At 50.4% G+C, this 14390-nt stretch overlaps 1 protein-coding gene across 3 annotated transcripts in view; it reads left to right on the top strand.

The window, feature by feature from the left end:
* Positions 1-14390, top strand: part of SRC (SRC proto-oncogene, non-receptor tyrosine kinase) — a 72318-nt gene that overhangs the window by 40677 nt on the left and 17251 nt on the right. For 2 of the 3 annotated variants that reach the window (XM_084645553.1, XM_084645554.1), the window contains exons 3-7: positions 1803-2052; positions 2387-2486; positions 4430-4447; positions 12418-12516; positions 13468-13571. In XM_084645553.1, the coding sequence (XP_084501679.1) occupies positions 1812-2052; positions 2387-2486; positions 4430-4447; positions 12418-12516; positions 13468-13571 (562 nt within the window). In that variant the 5' untranslated portion in view covers positions 1803-1811. The remainder of the gene's footprint in view (positions 1-1802; positions 2053-2386; positions 2487-4429; positions 4448-12417; positions 12517-13467; positions 13572-14390) is intronic. The other variant, XM_084645555.1, reaches the window with a different exon arrangement.

Below are 14390 nucleotides of genomic sequence, written 5' to 3'. Positions count from 1 at the left end.
CCCATGGGCTACTTATGGGTAGTAGGGTGTCTCCCACAATCTTTCGGGATGTTTAAAATCCCATCTTTCCAGTGATGATCCAGCACTTGTGTCTGAACTTCTGATGTGGTTATAACTTGTGTAAGATGATCTGACTCCTCTCTTCCTGCCCATAGGTGCTGGAACAAAAAGCGCTGGGGGTGCTCCACACCCCCTGGCTTGAAGTGGTTTCCATCATATACAGGGTTTACAGTTTGGTTCCATGGCTCTCAGCACCCCCATCATACAAATTGTTCCAGCCTGCTCCTGCCTGTCCCCTAATAGGGACACTGAATGTAGTGTTTGTATGCAACAGTCTCCTGCTGGATGCGATTACTTCCCTCTGCTGTGTCCCACGTAACGTTCTTGTCGGATCACAAGGCGGCTGTTGCAATGTGGGGTGGCTGTCGTCCTGGTGAAGTGTCAGTGACGCCCCCGTGGTCTTGTGAGTCCTGCTTTCAGAATGCTGGGCTGCCTCTCTGAAACGGAAACTTCCTTGCTGTTCAGACGACCTTTGTGGGAGAGGTTTCAGGGTAGCAGCTGTGTTAGTCTGTATTCGCAAAAAGAAAAGGAGGACTAGTGGCACCTTAGAGACGAACCAATTTGTTTGAGCATAAACTTTCGTGAGCTACAGCTCACTTCATCAAAAGCTTATGTTCAACTAAATTGGTTCGTCTCTAAGGTGCCACTAGTCCTCCTTTTCTTTTTGTGGGAGAGGAAAGTCAAAGGAGGATTATGGAAAAGGCTTATTTTGGAAGCCAATGGTGGTAGCACATCTTGAATGGCTCTAGGATTTAGAGACGCACCTCCCCAGTGCCTGTCTGGTACCCTATGAGCAGTGGGCGCTGGCTATCCTACCTGCCCCCAAAGGAAATGGTGAACCTTAGACATCAGCTGACCATTCTGAATCTGCTCCCAATGTCCAGTTTTCCCAAAGAGTAATGCACAACCATGATGGGACCCGCAGGCCCTCTGCTGGGCGTGTGTGTGAGGGGATGCACTCGGGAAAGTGGGCCCACAAGGGAGTTGGTGTCTGAACACTTCACGCTGAGTGGGGGTGGTCCGAGGGGAGCAGCAGAGTTCAGAGCTGTCTAATGTTGGAGCCCAGCACTTGTTTTTTCCCTTAGCTGAGCTAGGGCAGATGGTCTTCGGATCCTCTACCTGAGGTCCTGATTGCTTGTAGGCCTTAAATTTCCCATAGAATTCCTGGGGTGCCTAGTCCTATTATTGCACGGGCCAAATTTGAACTCTGGTAAGTACGTTCAGCTTAGTCGAAGTGCTTGCTGCAGTGTGAAATTGGATCTTCTGTAGCGTTCTTCTGTGTTTGCTGATGCATCATCCCCCCTAGAGATGGCTGCTTGGCAGTGCTGGGTGGAGAATGATCTCCATGTAGTACAGAGGAGTCGGAACGCTTCTGGACTCTGGACCTGATCTTTGTGGCTAGGCTAGTCTGTCTAGTTGGTTACTTGTGAAAGGCACGTGCTCTGCATAATTCATTCTACTGCAATGCTATTGAGTGTGCTTCTCTTTGGTACTTGAAATATCGCTTACTAAGTGCATTGAGTCTATTTCACTAGCTAATACAGAGAAGTGGGAGACTGTACCTGAATATAATGAGGTGGAGCCCATCCCCGGGTGGTCGTGATGGGAGGTTTGCCAGCTGAACAGTGGTTGGTTGGCCAGTACACAAGGGGTCTGGAGGAGTCCGTCCAGACCCTAGCGGGTAGACGTTTGTGTCACCCAGACCACAGGGATCTGCTTAACCCCACTGTCTTCTCCTCCAGTTTTGGACCATGGGGAGCAGCAAGAGCAAACCCAAAGACCCCAGCCAGAGGAGACGCAGCCTGGAATCTGCTGAGAATGCCCACCATGGCGGCTACCCTTCCTCTCAAACACCCAGCAAGACGCCTGTCCCCGACCCCCATCGGACCCCCACCCGCTCCTTCGGGAGCATGGCTGCTGAGCCAAAGCTCTTCGGAGGCTTCAATACGTCCGACACAGTCACGTCCCCGCAGCGCTCGGGGGCTTTAGCTGGTCAGTATGACGTCAGCTCTGACCTGCCAGAGCGGGAGGAGCAGCTGGAGGTTCTGGGGGAGGGAGGCTGTTAGAAGGGAGCCATGTGCTAGATGAGGAAGAACTGTCTCGCGGGAGTGCTGGACCCTGAGCCTTAGGCTGGTGGGGGCCGTATGATGGGTCGGTGCCATTTTTGCCAGCTGTGAGGAAGGCTGCAGTGGAGAATCCAGCCTTGCAAATGCCATGAGGAAAGCAGAGGCTGTGCCGAGCACGGCTCATGGCTAATTGCCATGGGGGAGCAAATGCTTCCTGGAGCGGGAGTGTGGCTAACAGGATGAGTTTGGGTCTGTTTCAGGCGGAGTCACCACCTTTGTGGCCCTCTACGACTACGAGTCACGGACGGAAACAGACCTTTCCTTCAAGAAAGGGGAGCGCCTCCAAATTGTCAACAACACGTAAGTGCGTCTGCCTGCTCGCTGGGCTGGGGACACCTCTGCTGCTTGGGCTGGCATCTCCCTTGGAGAGGTTCCGACCCTTCCTGCTCAGGGGAGCCCCGCTGGTAACATTCCTGCCTCAAAACTGCTCTTCTCCCTCTTGCTTCTCCTCTTTCTTCTATGTTTAAGCCCCGACTGGTCATGTCTGTTGCCTGGGGTTTGCACGTGGTTCCTCTGGGATCCTTCCCTTCCCAAAGCCTGGTAGTGTGGCTGTCTGCCTGTCCAGCTGCAGAGGGGTGGGCTGTGCCTCCTGTGCCAGCGAAGGGCCCCTGAGCTAGACCCAGGGGATTTATCAAGAGTACCACGAGCTGCTGTCTCTGCCTCTGGGGCTGCTGCCAGATAGGGAGCTTCGGGGCCATGGAGCAGCCCATGCAGCACTAGGTGGTGAGGGGCAGCTAGTGGGATCCTCCAACTTGCCCCATTCAAGCAGCCTCCCTTCTTACCTCCCTAGCCCTCCGTCCCAGGACTGGGGAGGGCTGGTATGGTTCCCTGCAGCGCTGCCCAGAGCGCTAGAGAGGCTCCAGTCCCTCCCTTCAAGGAGGTAGTGAAGGGAAGCTGACCTGCTCTAAGGAGCATACCTGTGACTGGAGTCATGTGGTGGGTTCTCCCCTGCTCTGTGACATAATGGTGCCGCTGGGTCTCAGTCCCCAGCGTCCTGCCCACCCCTTGAGGACTGGATGTGATGTGTATCTCGGGGCAGAGGCAGTGAATGCACCTCAGATGGTTTGACAGGCATTCTACGGTCCATGCAGAGGATCTCCCATGGAAGTGGGTAACAGACACCTGCTCGCCCTGCCGGAGGATCCACTGGGAAGATTGTGAAGCCCTCTGTGTCTTGATGTGACGCCTTCCGGGGTTTAGGTGCCAAGGGAACTGCATTTACCCAGGCAGCCTGCGCTGCGGGAGCTGGGCAGCAGAATGAGGCATTTGGGAAATCCTGGGGGTTACTGAGTTAGTCCCCCTCTCTTACTAGAGCTGGGTCCTGCATCTGGCCTGCTCTCCGCAGTGCTAGGGCGGGGTTGGTGTTCTGGAGCTAGAGGAGGCCTATCTTGAGCTGTGAGATGTTCAGGCAGTCTGAGCTCTGGGAAGGTCCAGGAGGGGACCAGCAAAAGGGTGCTGGGAAGCACCGGGAGGTGAGCAGCGAGCATGCAAAGGGCCCCCTGGTTGAATGCAAGTGGCGTCTCCCCTTAGAACTATCACTAAAGTCACTGCAGTCCCCTCAAAGCGAGACACACAGAGGTTAAGTGACGTGCCCAGGGCCACAGAGGGAGCAGGCATCTGACTCGGGAGTCCCTGGCTCCGAGTTCTGTGCTCGGATCACTTCACAGTTCCCCTCCGTAAGCTAGGAAACGGCCCTCTGCTGTTGACGCTGTGGAGAGGGATTGTTGGTTGTTTCTCTGGCTGCTCGGAGCATCTAAGGTGTCTGTGGCAGAGCGAAAGGTTAGATGCTTCCTGGGGTGAGCCAGACCTAGAGGTTCTTATTGAAAGATGCATCGTCAGGATCACCTTTAGTTTGACCTAGTGTTGGGGCCAGGCTCTAGGGTGAACCAGAGGGTTCTCTCTAGGGTGAATCTGCCCCACCACCACCACTCCCCAAAACAAACCCCCATTGGGAAGTATTGTCCTGTTACTCGTGGTGCCCCTTGGCTGCCAAATCTCTCCTCTGCCTAGTGGCATCAGCCTCCCCAGTCTTTAAATAAATCACACCTCTCGGGGGTTTATTGTGCTTCCCTGCTTCTGGCTGACAGCCTCAACTGAGGCCACAGGATCTCAAATCCTTTTTGATTGCCTTGTGAGATCTCTCCACGCACACTTCTTTCCCAGTTCAGCAGCACCAGCGCCTGTGCGGTACCTCTAATCTAAGCCCTGTCTCTTTCTCTCCTGCACAACATGCTTTCATTTAGGAGAAAAGTGGATGTCAGGTGTGTATCTGTTTTTACTTTTTTGTTTAAAGCCAACTTCCTTCCCGGGTGGGCTAAAGGGCAGCTGGGGAGGGGGTTGCTTCGTGGTCCATTTATGGTCCCTGGTCACAGTTGCACTTGGATCCCTTTGTTTTGTTTTTCCCCCCAGTGGAGCTTTTATAGGTTCATCTTCTATCTACTGAATAGCCCTGCCTAGATCTGTGTGCCAATACTGCGGTGGTCTGAATTCAGTCCCCTCTTCTCATCCAGGTCTGGCACCTTCTTCCCCCATCCCTTCCCAACAAAGCACTTCCTACCTGTTTGTTTTCTCTCCCCCTTTTTTGTTTCTCCCATTCATCCAAGCCACCAGTGCACCAATCTTTCTAATGGCAATGGGGGAGGCAGGCAGGACAGAGTGGGGACTGCTTCCACCCTGCCTCTCTGAAATTCCTGGTGCTGCACCCCTTCATCTCCTCAGCTCCCCCAGTGGCATTCTTGCCAGCTCTTTACACTGCATGTCACATGCAGTTGGAAGTAGGATAGTGCAAAGGGCTGCAGAAGGAGAGGTGTTGAATTTGTTCTTCGTTGGAACCAAGTGTGTGCTTTTTAATAAGTGTGCATGCACAGACAAGCTTATCAGTAGATACGTTTCAGAGCTCTTACGGTGCGCCGACCAAATAGCCATGCTTCAAGGAATGTGCATGCTCTTCTGGCAAAGGTTGTGCTGTGGGAGACGCATCTGTCCGGGTTCTTACACTTTCCCCTGCCACTTTCTTAAAACTAAGGAAATTTAAAATGTGAAGGAAACACTTAAAGATTGCAACATCAAGCACTGGCAGGTCCAATAATTCCCTGACTGTGAGGTTTCTACTGCTATGTTACTTGTGTGGTGTTGCCCAAATGGAATTTTTCAGTTCCCAACTCCTGTGTGTTTTTGGTTATTAACTCAAGCCATAAAATCTCTCTCTAATGTGTGAAGTGGCTAAGTTCAGTGTTGCAGAAGAAACCTCAACTTTGGGAGTTTCCTGACCCCTTTTTGAACGTTTGACTTTTGGAATCTTAATTTTGTACTAATGCTAGCTTTGGTTTCTAATGAGTACCCTAAAAGGAGGAATCTGCCTATTGGGGATTTTGGATTGTGCAAATGTCTGTGAGAGGTTCCCCCTACTCCCGTGCACAAAAGGCAACTCTGCTTTCCATCTGAATTACATTTGCTCACTATTCCAAAGTATGTGTGTCTCCTTTGTACATGCTGCAGGGACTCTGAGAACAAAATGGCTATCTCTGCAGGCCAGGTAGAGTGCTTGGAAATCCTAAGGTGCACTATGCAGGAGAAAAGATCTCCGTTTCAAGCTACATACCCCACAGTATCCAGTGTAACCGCATTGCTGTGACCTTCACTTTATCAGAGGAAAAAACCATCTTTAGAAAGCAGCTTCATGCAGTGCTGTTAGGGGAGTGACCAGGGGTGAAAGTAACTGAGGACACTTACCAGTACAGGGCTGGGGTGGCTCTGGCCCCCAGAAGGGGCAGGGCCTCCAGCGGAAGGGGCTGCCTGGCCCATGCTGCCCAGGGCTCCCGTGTTGATTTAAAGGGCCCAGGGCTCCGGATGCTGCTGCCGCAGTAGCAGCATCTGGAGCCCTGGGCCCTTTTAAATCGCCGGCCCCAGGGTAGGTGCTCCCTTTGGGGCCCCCCCCGCCCGTCGGTGGCCAGGGGGCAAAAGGGGCAGGGACGTTAAAGCGCTGCATGGCCCTTTGCCGTGGCAACGCTTTAATGTCCCTGCCACTTTTGCCTCCCCTGTAGGCGGCCCTGCCAGTACGGACACTACTGGCAGGGCTGCTGACAGGGTGGGGGAAGGGGCAGCGACGTTAAAGCTTTAACATCGCTGCCCCTTCCCTCCCCCCTCCGCCTCCTACCAGCAGGGCCGCCGACAGGGGAGGCAAAAGGGCAGCACTTTAATGTGGTGCTGGTTCTTACCGGTACACAGTATCGGCCCGTACTGGCTCACTTTCACCCCTGGGAGTGACTAACCTACACGTGTTGAATGATTGAAAACACTTAATCTTCTGCCTAACACACTGAGATGTGCAGACATTCCTGGGATAACCACCCACCTTGTCATGCGTTCTCGCTGACCATGCAGTGGAGCTGGCATTCTAGCCACATGTTCTGAATGCAGTTAGCCCAAAACCTAGTCATTTTGTTTTCCTTTTGCGAAGTATCATTAGAGAAATATGTGGCAGATGGAAAATCCTGCCTAGCGATACATCCAGGCCCTTTGGTATTGGAACTAGAGTCATGTAACCTCTCAGGAAATGCTTCTGGTTGAGGTAGGTTACAAACTCCCGCCCACGCCTGGTTTTGAGTCAATCTGAGTTGGTTTATGGGTTTGCTTCGAAACCACACAGAGCTCAGTGTCTTCAGCACTTTTCTTCTGGAGTCGCTGATCTTGTTTCGACTCAGTTAAACTTGAGAAGGAGCCATAGGCTTGGAGTGAGAGAGAACTATTGCGTAGACCTCTGTGGAATGAAACAGCCAAGTGTCTCCCATCCTTCGGTTAAAGAGGAGGGACTCGGGTGGCGAGCCAGGAGGTGACTACACCTTTGCAAAGCTGGGAAGGTGGTAAGTGGCAAGGCCTCTCCTCTGCCTCCTGAGCTTTGGTGGCCTATAGCCAAAGCTCATATAAAAGGTGTGCGGGTCCGTCAAAGTCACTGGGGAATAGCACAGCAACTTGGTAACGAGAGCTGCCCCACTCCACTTCTCACACCCCAATGAGAGGCTAATGTCAGGGCTGACTGGACCATTTTAAAATGCTCATGATCCGCACTGTAGAGATGGCCCCCAAACAACCCCCCACCCCCACCCCCATATGAATAATTGGATCTCCCAAACTTGATGTGGTTAGAAATCCGCCCCGGTTCAGAACTGCCAGAATAATTTGTGTTCTCATAGCACCTAGGAGCCCTGTCCATGGACCTGTTGTGCTAGGTGCTGTACAAACACACAACAAACAGAGCCCCTGCCCCAAGGAGCTTCCAATCTAACTGTATAGTGAGCTGAACCAAAACTACCGATCAGGATCGCCAGCACCTCACAGTTCAGCTGCAGGTCTCTGAGACTCAGGCCCCATTCTGTACCATGGCTATAACTGATGACACTGTCATCCCTAACCTGGTTACAAGGCAGCTTAAATTAACAGGTCAAGATTTACAAAAGTGGCTAGGGACTTTGGCTGCCTCCATTTTTGGAGGGAGGGGGGAGGAAGACGTTCGTAAAGTTTTCAGAGGGTGGGAGCTCAGCACTTCCTGAAAAGTCACGCCTCTGATCTGCCTCAGATATTGAGGCCTTCATGAGGAGAAGTCACTTCTAGGAATCTTGGCTGCAGCATACCCAAGGCGTAACCTGGGACAGGGGCCCAGTTAAGGAACCTTGATACAGCTAGAATCACTTGACATCATTGTCTCCATGACAGACAGACAGCAAAGCTGGACTTTCCTGTCACATTGGCTAGGCTGGAAAGATTGAGGTTTACCCTGCTCATTTGTTAGAGCTGGTCAAAAATTTATCTGACGGAACAGTTCTCCATTGGAAAATGCCGAGTCGATGAAATCGAATCGCTCTTGCAAAATGTGTTGGTTTTTTTTTGTTAGTTTCCCTGTCAAAAAACATTATCTAAATATTTTATTTAGATTTAAACATTTTTACTCAAACTATCATATAATTGAAACAATAAAAAACACATTTCAACCTTTATCGAAATTAAACATTTTGGGATATTTTTGTTTCATGGGGAGTTAAAAATCAGATTTTGGGGTGGGTTGGTTTGTTTGTCCCAATGTGGGATGAAACCAGATTTTGAAAGCTCAGAATTTCCCGTCTCAGTTTCTCTTTTCAGCCAGCTCTTGTTCATCCTTGTTCCCCAGTGTCTGTCCCCTCTGTAATGGATTCAGTACAGCACGGACCCATGGCTGGCGCATCAGCTTAGCACAGGGGGAGCTGTGGAATCCCTTGAGCTATTCCCCATGCCTTTCCATGGAGAGGGATCTCTCTTCAGAGTGGCCCACTGGCAGCATACCTACCTACTTAGGCAACAGTTTGGTAGGATGCCACCATCTGCCAACATCCTAGTGTTGCAGCGGAGACAGGATCCCGATCACGGGTGTGTAAGCAGTTTGCCTGGGTCTCCCAGCTCTCTTTAGAAAGAGCTCCCAAAGTGCATTGTCCCCTGTCTTGCTCTACATGCATCTCCTCTGGCACTGTAGCCTCTGCTGAGGCAGGATGGCATAGTTGACCTGAGTTTCCCAGAATGCACTGTTGGTATCTATCTTAGTTACTTATTTGGCCCCCATTCCAGTGTTATCCAAGCCCCTCACAACCTTCAGTGTATGTGTATGCCACACCCCTGAGAGACAGGGCAGTGCTAATCTCCCCATTTTGCAGGTGGGGCACAGAGAGAAAGTGACTTGCCCAAGATCTCATTGGGCAGCGTGCACTACATTGGCCTTCTAAATAGATGTGCTTGCTAATGGGGCAGTATTGGTGCATCTGCAGGTGCACAATATTTCCCCATTATACAGAGTGAAAACACCTGTAAAATGGGTCATGAGATGGCCTGAGCTACCAAAGGCTGAGGGATCTGGATCCAGGTTTTGGGTTAGGCCATTGTGCAGGGAGGGACTAGCAGGGGATCTGAATTTCCCCAGGGTTTGAGGCAGAGAGTTCAGATTTGGAAGATGTGTGGTTGGGTGTCTTTTTGTTAAGCTCAGACCATCTCTTAAAATGTGCCTTTAAAAAAACCCTGAAGTTATCCATTTATTTGAAACTAAATATTTATTTATTTGTTCTGAAAATATGAATCCTCTGGTAAAGTATCTCAAGACCCTTATCAGGAATCTGCAGAGTTCTTTGTAGATTTGTTTATCCTGCAGTCACAGTAAATTAGACGCAGGCTCTTCCTTCCTCTCTCCCATCTGACTCTGATAGAACAGTCTCTGTAATATATGACTGCCATCTCCCATAGAACAAAACTTCCCCAGTCTTCGGGCACTCCTTTCTGCTTGTGACCCACTTACAAGAATCCCCCGAGACACCCCAGTGAAAATCTGGGAACTGGTGCGACAAAGTCGTTGCCCTGGATTTGTTTTCTCACTTCACCAGTCTGCTTATCCCAAGAGATCGCTGCTAATGGAAGTGACAGCCGTACTTTATTGTGACAAGATGGTGGGCTTGACTATCCCGTTATCCATCTCAGAGCCCCTAGATGTGCTTAGACCCTAAAGTGATGAACCAGAACAATCTGTATAGACTCTTCTCAAATTCCAGCCTTGTAAAATTGTACTTGGGGCAAGTAACACTTTTGTGGGCATATACACTGGATCAATCCTCCTGGTGCAGATGAGCAAGTACACTTTTTAAAATAGATTTTAACAACTTCTACATCTAGTCACTAAGCCTGTGTGCACTGTAGCAGTAATTGTACATGTAAATGGCTATGCATAATCCCATGGGCAAATGATGCACTTTTGCTCATGCAGTTAGGAACATTTGAGCTTTGTGTCTGGATTGGAAAATTTTCCTGTCCATTTTCCAAGGCTGCCATGTGCCATCTGATCTGTGTATACACTGTGTTAAGGGTACACACGCTCGTTCCTTTCAAAGTGCAGGGAGGTGGTCTTTTGGGGGAGTTCGTGCTGTCATCGCAGTCTATGAAACAGCTTGGTGGAGTCTGAGACACCTCTGTTCTGAGGAAATGTATTCTCAAATCCACATGGAGGGTTTGCCTACCCAGCAGCCGTGGCTTCACTTGTGAAATTCTGCAAGATAAAGACATTCCAAACCACCTTGACATTTGGAGTGCTTTCAGGGTTAGTTCTTTAGAGAGAGAGGAGCGCGTACCACATGGAGCAGGAGCCTGCTCCTCACCTCTTCCCTCTTGCTCACTTCACATAAAGCTTAGGGTACTGCATCTCACCAGGGCTGCACCAGCAACTTGTGCACGGCCACATGAATAACTGAGCTCCGAGACAGCTTCTTAAGGTGACTCCTGGGATAACACCGCAATAGCTCTGAGCTCCCCGTGCAGCCCAATACTTAAGCATGGATCCATAGGCACCGACTTTTACTTTTCCCCAGGGTTGCTCCGGCCCCTCCCACGAGGCCACATCCCCTGCTCCATCCCTGCCCTCGCTCCGCTTTTTCCTGGCCCCAGCTTGCTGTTCTCTGCCCTTCCCCAAGCTGCCAATCTTGTGCCAAACAGCTGTGGCTGGTGGGTGCTGAGCACCCTCTATTTTTTCCGTGGGTTCTCCCCACAGAACAGAGTCGGCACCTGTGCCTGGATCCACTTCTGCTGGAAGAGCCCCTCACCAAATCATGTAAGCGCCTCATACAGGATCACTGATAGGGAGAGATTACATGAAACCTGACGCCAATCATGACCGTCCTTTCCCCACTGAATTCAAAAGGAGTTTTGCCGCCAAAATAAATGGCAGTGCCATTCAAGCCCTGCTAAGTGACGTTCATGCCTCAATCATTTATTTTTCACGCTCTGTCCCTCCCCTTTTTTCCTCTCTTCCTCCTTGTTGCTTTTATGTGATTTGCATATAACAAACAAGTCTCCTTTGTTTGGCCGTCTTTTCTGGCACACTTTTTTTTTATTATCACAGTCATTCTGCTTTTTTCTTTTTCTTTTTCTTTTCCTTCTCTGCTTCCCTGTTCTTTCTGCTCTCTGGGATTTCCAATGCTTCACACTTCAGACAGAATTGGTTCAAATTCAGATGGCTCCAAAGGTATTTTCAATGGGTATCTGATGTGCCTTTTTAAGTAAGGAGTTTCCTTATTTAAAAGGCTATTACCTGTGGAGTGTGTATGTGAGAGTGATCGCACAGTGACCGTGGCCATCGCATGCCTTATGGGATCAACGTGGTATCCGCACTGGAATCTCTGGTCAAATGGCATTTCTGAATTAACTTGGGGTGCCCTGATACCGGAGCAATTTGACCCTTGTTGCCAATATATTTCCTAGAGCACTTGGTGCCATGGCTGTCATGATGGTCAGTGACTATATCTAAGCAAATGCTTAGATTCTTGTGGCTGTGGAGGGACAGACCCCTTTCCAAAGCTCTGCCTGTTGAGGGTTCTGCACTCTGCCTCTTGCTTCGTGCAGTAAATCCAAGCCCAAAAGAACAAGGGCCAAATCAAGGTGCTGAGCAACTGTAAATCCTCTCCCCCCCCCCCCCGCCCGTGTTGATGGGAATTGCAGGTGCTCGGCACCTTAGACTCAGCCCTTTGTGAGCAAAGCTCTGTTATTAGTTCCCCTGCCAGCTTGGCTATTGCCCCCAGGGGTTCTAATGGTCCCTTGGAGAGGGTACTTCAAGGTGAATTTCTAGTGACTGTCATGGGGAGCAGTTGTAGTTGATGGTAAAAATAATATTGAGAGCAAAGAGTGATGCTTTCTGTGGCCTAACAAATTCCTCTGCTCATCTGTAATGTAGGGTTGCCAGTTTTGGTTGGATGTATTCCTGGAGGTTTCATCACACAACAATCTTTAATTAAAAAGATTCATCTTTAATTCCTGGAGACTCCAGGACAATCCTGGAGACTCGGCAACCCTACTAATGACCACAGGAAACATGGGAAGGTGGACATATAGTAGGGCTCACAGCCCCCAGCCCCCAACCTGAACTAACTCGCCCTGAACCTTCGAGAGCTTGTCCCTTGCCCTGTTGACTCTAAATCCAGTTTCAATCCAATCTGATTGTAGCTTTGGGTCTCTGAACATCTCCCAGTTCAGTAAAGCTGTGGGCACCCAACAGTGACCTAAGCAAAACAATCCAGAAGAACTAGCTTGGAAATAACCCTGGTGCCAGTGACCTCCCTGAAAGGGCTGGGTTGCCTGTTGGCAATACCTCCAGCCCAGGGAGTCCACTCTTGGTTGACAGATGCTAGAGAAGTTCCTCTTTTTGAATGTCTGTCTCTCTTTATTTCTCTTCCAGGGAAGGAGACTGGTGGCTGGCTCACTCCCTCACGACAGGACAAACGGGCTACATCCCCAGTAACTATGTCGCACCCTCAGACTCCATCCAGGCTGAAGAGTAATTGAAATCTTTTTAGACGGTTTAAAAGAACAATGCAAACAGCCTGCCAAGTATATTTTTTTCCGACATGTTTTGTAGCCTCCTAAAGGCCTTTGGGCTTTCTGAGGTTGCCACTCTGTTAAACATTTTGTTGTTTTCCTCAGACATGCTCAAAGCCAAATGTTAAGACTAGATATGTTTTTGTGCCATATACAGTGAAACCCGTCTTGAGCAACTGCCCAGGGATGGCCTGTGTAGTAGATGTGGCCCTAAAGAATCTGATTTTTTTTTTTCCTAGACCAAATAGGCATTTAATTGCATATGCAAGATGTTGACTAATTTGCTTATGCAAATTAGGGGCAGCATGCCAATAGGCACATTTGCACCCGCAGTGGCCCTATTTGTGTATGCAATCACGCTCGTGGTCTGTGCAAATTAGGCATGTGCAATTGGCTGCACCACTAATTTTTATGTAAATCTACCCTGACGGGTTGCACACACCATGCTGGAAGGCTAGACAGGGCTAACCCCAAATCACACAGACTCCCATCTGAACACTGCTGCAGGCACTCATGCAGCCTGCACTGTGCTGTGAAAATAACACCCGCTTTCTGCTCCACATCTGGCGGGGGGCAGAGTTCTTGGAGTAACACTAGGCTGGGATGCCTGGGGGACGCCTGAATTAAAAAAGACAAGTGACTGCCTATGACACAGAATTGCTCTGGAGGGGTGGGAGGGGAGAGGCTTTTGCTGTTTACCTAATTATATCTTTCCGAATAGATCCCTGGCTGTTGGGATTTGAGAACTCTGACGAATGCCTCTGGCTGTTAATGCAACCCTTGGTTCTAGCAATCAGTGCTGTGGGGGAGGGGATGTTGGGGCATCCCTCTTTAAAACGTGGTAGCACTAATGAAGAGGGTCTAAATCCAGGGGGTTTTCCTTGTGCTGATCTGTTGCTTGCTCTTCCAGGTGGTATTTTGGCAAGATCACTCGCCGGGAGTCGGAGCGGCTCCTGCTCAATTCTGAGAACCCCCGAGGAACCTTCCTGGTCAGGGAGAGTGAAACCACCAAAGGTAATTGGATCCCCGGCAGGCGCTTAGGTCCATGATGAAGGCCTATGGGGTGGTTAAGTCTTGGAGAACCATCCCTATACGGTGCTCCTGTCAGGATCTGGAGGCACAAGGCAGTGGGGTGGCCAGTCTGCTGGGTCCAGGCGTCTCCCCAGGCTCTGCGCTTCCTCTCACAAAGATAGAATGGGGAGATGCTAGCTGGAGTTGCTGAGAGGCCCCCACTTCTCTGTGCGCACAACCCCTAAAGTGCCCCCTATCCTATGCCTGGATGGGCAGCCTGTCTGCAGTACACCCAGAATCCTTGTCCTGTATCAAGGTGACCCTTAATCGGTGACCACCTTGCTTTTAACCCTTGCGCTTTTAATTTGTCCCTGCTCAGCCAGCCTGTTCCAATGGGCGGTTCCCCCGACTCTTTCCCCAGCCGATTGGCTGAGAGCTGGGTGGGATTGAAAAGTCTGGTGTAAACAGTCTCCGATCTTGTGCTCGCCTCTTTTATTTTTTTTCCCCTCCAGGAGAACTGTGCAGAAACTGGGTCACTGAGCTGGGAATAGCTGGGTAACCAATAGCAACGGGGAACTCTGCCGTTCCCTCCTTCCTATTGTGCCAGGGGCTGTTGAGCTTGAGCTGCTTCATGGAGACTGTGTGAGGACCTGGCTGCGGGGCGGAGCAGGCTAGCCTATATCCGGGCAGCAGTGGCCTCTGCATCGGCAGAGAGCCTGGCTGTGAATTACATCTGCCCTGCATGCTTGTGCTTGCTAAGATTTCATCAGCTTTGCTCTGACCTGGGTGCACTCAGTGCAAGCAGCATAATTGCTCTGAGTC

This window comes from Lepidochelys olivacea, assembly GCF_965140295.1.
Source record: "Lepidochelys olivacea isolate rLepOli2 genome assembly, chromosome: 13".
Lineage (NCBI taxonomy): Eukaryota > Metazoa > Chordata > Testudines > Cheloniidae > Lepidochelys > Lepidochelys olivacea.
Note: the sequence above shows the minus strand (reverse complement) of the source record. Positions and strands in the feature narration are given on the sequence as shown.